The 4,348-nt window shown below is 40.5% G+C and overlaps 1 protein-coding gene across 1 annotated transcript; it reads left to right on the top strand.

Moving 5' to 3' along the window:
• Nucleotides 1–381: 381 nt before the first annotated feature.
• On the top strand, nt 382–1,920 carry LOC133725776 (uncharacterized). The gene has a single exon (XM_062153151.1). The coding sequence runs from the start codon at nt 418–420 to the stop codon at nt 1,309–1,311; it is 894 nt and encodes a 297-aa protein (XP_062009135.1). The 5' UTR covers nt 382–417; the 3' UTR covers nt 1,312–1,920.
• Nucleotides 1,921–4,348: the final 2,428 nt, after the last annotated feature.

Below are 4,348 nucleotides of genomic sequence, written 5' to 3'. Positions count from 1 at the left end.
TAGTTAGAGCGCTAAACCATACTTAAGTAGTTAAGTAGCACCGTGCCATTTGGGCCGCCATGACTCAGCATCATCAAATAAAGACAAACCTTGGAAGTTGGAAGCTACTCAGTTACTTCTTCCTTGTTCATAAGGCCCAAAAACCCTACTTCCCTCCATCCTCCTCTCACCAATTAACTAGAAGACGTCTTACAAGTGTCACACAAGTCACCTACCTCCACCACCACGTGTCCCACCCTGACGTGGCCACCATCTCCGGTGACGCCATTCCGATAAACCTAGGGCGACTGCTGTTGCTTCCGGGAAACCATGCACACGCACAAACATTACAACCAAGCTTTTATAAAGACCAGACTACTACTTCTATTACTATTCCTTCCAGAAACCACACCACACAGGTAGCCCACCCCACGTGCCATGCCACGTGACCAAGAAAGTCTGACTTTTGACCAGCCTCCCAGAGCCACCATATATACCTCAATCCTACGCTCTCATATTCCTTCCCCCAAACCAGAGAAAGAAAAACCACTCCCTTTTCTCCGTTCACATTTCTTTCTTTGCTTTATGGCCCTGAGTGGAACCATGTCCAACCCCAGCGACTGGCTCCAATACTACAACGTCCAGAACAACACCCTCTCCGGCCAAGCCCTCCCTTTGTCGTCCCACGGCGGCCACTTGTCCTCCGGTGCCGGCTTGTTCGGTCAAGACCAAGCTGTCTCTCATCACGAAGCCACTGTCATCACCACCACCACCACCACCGCTACAGCTTCTGCTGCGGCACCAAATCCCAGCTCCAGTAACAACACCAACAGCTTGAGCCCGGAAGGCCGGGTTTCCAAGCCGGTCCGAAAACGGTCCAGGGCTTCCAGAAGAACCCCCACCACGCTGCTCAACACCGACACTGCGAACTTTCGCGCTATGGTGCAGCAGTTCACTGGCGGCCCAAGTACGGCGTCATTTACCACCCAGCCTGGTGCAACCAATTTCAGTTTCGGACTTGGGGCCAGACAAGGGTTTGTGAACCCTAATGCTTCAGTGATGGTGCCACCTGGGTACAACCATCTACAGCTTCAGCAGCAACAGCAAAACCCGTATCTGCTTTCACTGAACAACAATAATACCGGTGATAATCATGGGTTTGTTCAGAGATTAATGAGCTCGTCATCATCGGCAAGACCCACAAACATGGGGGTTTCATTTTCTTCTGATGAGTTTTCGTCCCAAGTGCAAGGGCAGCCTAGTCTGGTTGGAAGTGGTAGGCCTAATTCGAATTCCTCCAATGAGAACAGGAGCAACAGTTTCTTGTATTGAGAGGGACACAAAGCTGAAAAGGAAGTTAGGTAGACTGACTTATCTCTAGGGACACAATTCTTGACCAATGTACATTATTTTACTACATCCGCTTTCTTTTCCATATAAATTTTCATACTAAAATGTATTTGTTTCCAAATTTTATTTCCACCGTTCTGCTTGTTCGAAAATATGTATCTCGAGTCAGTAACGATCAAGACTTGTAGGTCTAATAGTTAAGAACATTAACTTTTTTCATATATTTAAGTTTGAGTCGAATTTTTCATTTTTAATTTGTTATTTTTTATTTTATATCTTTCAATTTCAGATCGCTTCAAGTTTTTTTTTTTTTTTTTTTTTCTAAATCCGACAATGCTTTAATTTGCTTTGTAGCTTCCTTCCTTTTATTTGGTGAAGTTATACAATAATCCGATGAACCAGTCATGATGCGAAGGCAAAATATTGCTCAAGTAATCTGTATACATTTTCTCTTGGATGGAGCTTCTTTGTTTAGGAGTAAAGTAATATCACATCAATGTAGCTCTGATCGATGTTGGATTTTGCTATTTACAAAGCTGTACGAATTCAGCCACCCTATGATAATGGAGGATATTAACATTTTCCCGGTTGTTTGGCCATCTTTTATAATAGTTAATTAGTATAGTTATACTCTTCGATATGAACAAGTCTTGCAACCATAATAGTTAATTAGTACTCTTAATTAAATGTTAGCCTAACTCTAAACGGTAGCATGCTAACTCTTTCACATTCGCGAATTGGAAACTAACAAAGATACTAGAGGTTCCATATATGGACATACATTCTCTCAATACCCCAATATGAAAATATATCCTTTGCTCATTCTGATCTTTCCAAAAGATCGGACTAGGTTTATATAGTAATGAGGGGGACCATATATATATTATTAGTAGTTTGATTGTAAACCTAAAAAACGTTTTGTACACACATCATGAGCTTCTTCAAAAGGAGAACCTAAGGTTAAGGTAATTGGTATTTTAATCCTATGTTTACTGCGGTCATGTAACATGAGCTTTCTTTATTGAAAAAAAAAAAAAAAATTGTAAAGGCGAGAATAGTAAATGGACAGAGTGAGTGACATTACAGCTAGCCAAATTGATTCAAGCAAAATTAGAAACTGCTAACATGTTTGTCACATTGCCTGTTGAAATCAATATAAAAGATACGTACATTATTTCATGAGCGTTATTATTCAATCATCATCCATTCTTGCGGTGAAGTTTGCTGGTATATTGAGACTCACATCAATTGACGATCTCACAGCAATCGACAATTATTAGTTATGTACTTATGTAGCTATCTACAAATACAAGAGTTCTTGCGAATATTTTTCTTACACAGATTGTAATGTATCCGAGTGTGATACTAAGGACCAAGCAAGAAGGAAAGTGTTCTTTTTTCCTTTATAAACAAAAATAAGCAATTAAAACTAAGAGTGCTAAATCTTTTTACGTTTTGCCCTTTTCAAAAAGTGGGCGACGGGAGTGGAGGGGAGTGGAGCGTCCGGCGATGCTTCCATGAATCCGTGACTGATAGGGATCTATTTGAGTGAGAAATGGAGAGGGAAAAGGGGCTGAATGCGAGCTCAGCAAGGGACCCATTTGGCGTGAAAAGCAGAAATTGCACTTTTCAGAAGTCAAATATATATGCCCTAATGTTTGCTAATTTGAATTTAAATGGGTGCCTTTTGATCCACAAAGATTACATCAACCTTTGATTGGTTTTTCAGTTTCATTCGTCCGGCGGGCATCATTAGCCACCTGAAACCTTTCGGTATATATTTTGTTATATGTCAAACACGTGGATATATCTACTATTCTACCTTATGCCATACCAAAGAACCATGTACATAATGACCTATCGTACTCCTTCAACAATTGCATTTCCACACACATCTACAGTATATATACGTCCCATCTTGGTTAATAAATCTTGTGTTAGAATAATTTAGATTATGTCATACTCCGAAGGTTGAAATATGTGCATGATTATCTTTACAATTGACATATCACTAATAAGAGATTGACAAACGTATTACGTTTATTTGTTTTTGAAAGTTTAGGTACATCTTTTTACCAATCTAAGATTTGAAAGTTGAATATCATTCTGACATTTAACTCGATCCCCCAAAATTAAAACAATGTGAATTGAAAAAACCATTCATAATGTATTGCGGTACGCCTATGAATGAAAATGTAATATGTGGAACTCGTATGTAGGCCTGGTTAACCAATAATGTGGCCAACAGTCAACCATAACCCTCTAATGCTCAATTGGTCATTGTCATGGATGCCCAAGATTAAACTCACGCACAAGGCATGACGGATTCAAATTCAGGACCTTCTTCTTCTTTTTGCTCTCATAAATATTACAGTGGCATTATACTTGATAAACAAAAGAAGGACGAGTTCAGGCTCAATGAACGGAATCCCTTCGTAATTTTAGGACTATGTTGGCTTCTCCTTTAGAAAGTTGCAGTCTTAGCTAGCTTGGGGCGGGTTGAATTCCAAACTAAGATGAGAGCTATCCAAGCAGGCATGCTTAGCATCATCGACAGCAGTAGATACCAGAGAGCACGCTTGTAGTAGTAGTAATAGCTTCTTCCTCGAATCTCACTTTGATCAGTATGCACATTGGGTTCAGTCTTTGCAGGCTCCTTATGTTTATCAGCAATATATACAACCTATCTGTCTTTCTTCACTCTTACCATTTTTGTCACACTGCAGATAATTTTTGTGGCTCCATTTCTGGTTCAGCTTTGTTGACACTGGAGAAAAATTGTTAGCAAGACGACCACTCCCACAGCGGCTCAGATGATTCCTACGCCCGATCTGAGTCTCCTGCTGCCTCTTTCTCCTAGCCAAAGCAGAAATGATACGCCTTCCAGCAGCAACCGCCTCACATTTTCCATGACGATCCCTCTTCTGCTGAAAAATCCTTCTTTTCTCTTGAGACAGATTAGCATGCCTCAAATTTGTATTCCATATATGATCCGCTCGGATCTTGCTTCTGAAAGCCA

The sequence above is a fragment of the Rosa rugosa genome, chromosome 1 (genome assembly GCF_958449725.1).
Source record: "Rosa rugosa chromosome 1, drRosRugo1.1, whole genome shotgun sequence".
NCBI classification, from domain to species: Eukaryota; Viridiplantae; Streptophyta; class Magnoliopsida; order Rosales; family Rosaceae; genus Rosa; species Rosa rugosa.
This window is presented reverse-complemented; position numbering and strand designations above follow the sequence as displayed.

What these genes read in the sequence shown, in the direction of transcription:
- LOC133725776 (XM_062153151.1), top strand. Translation starts at nt 418, where the DNA reads ATGCCACGTGACCAAGAAAGTCTGACTTTTGACCAGCCTCCCAGAGCC.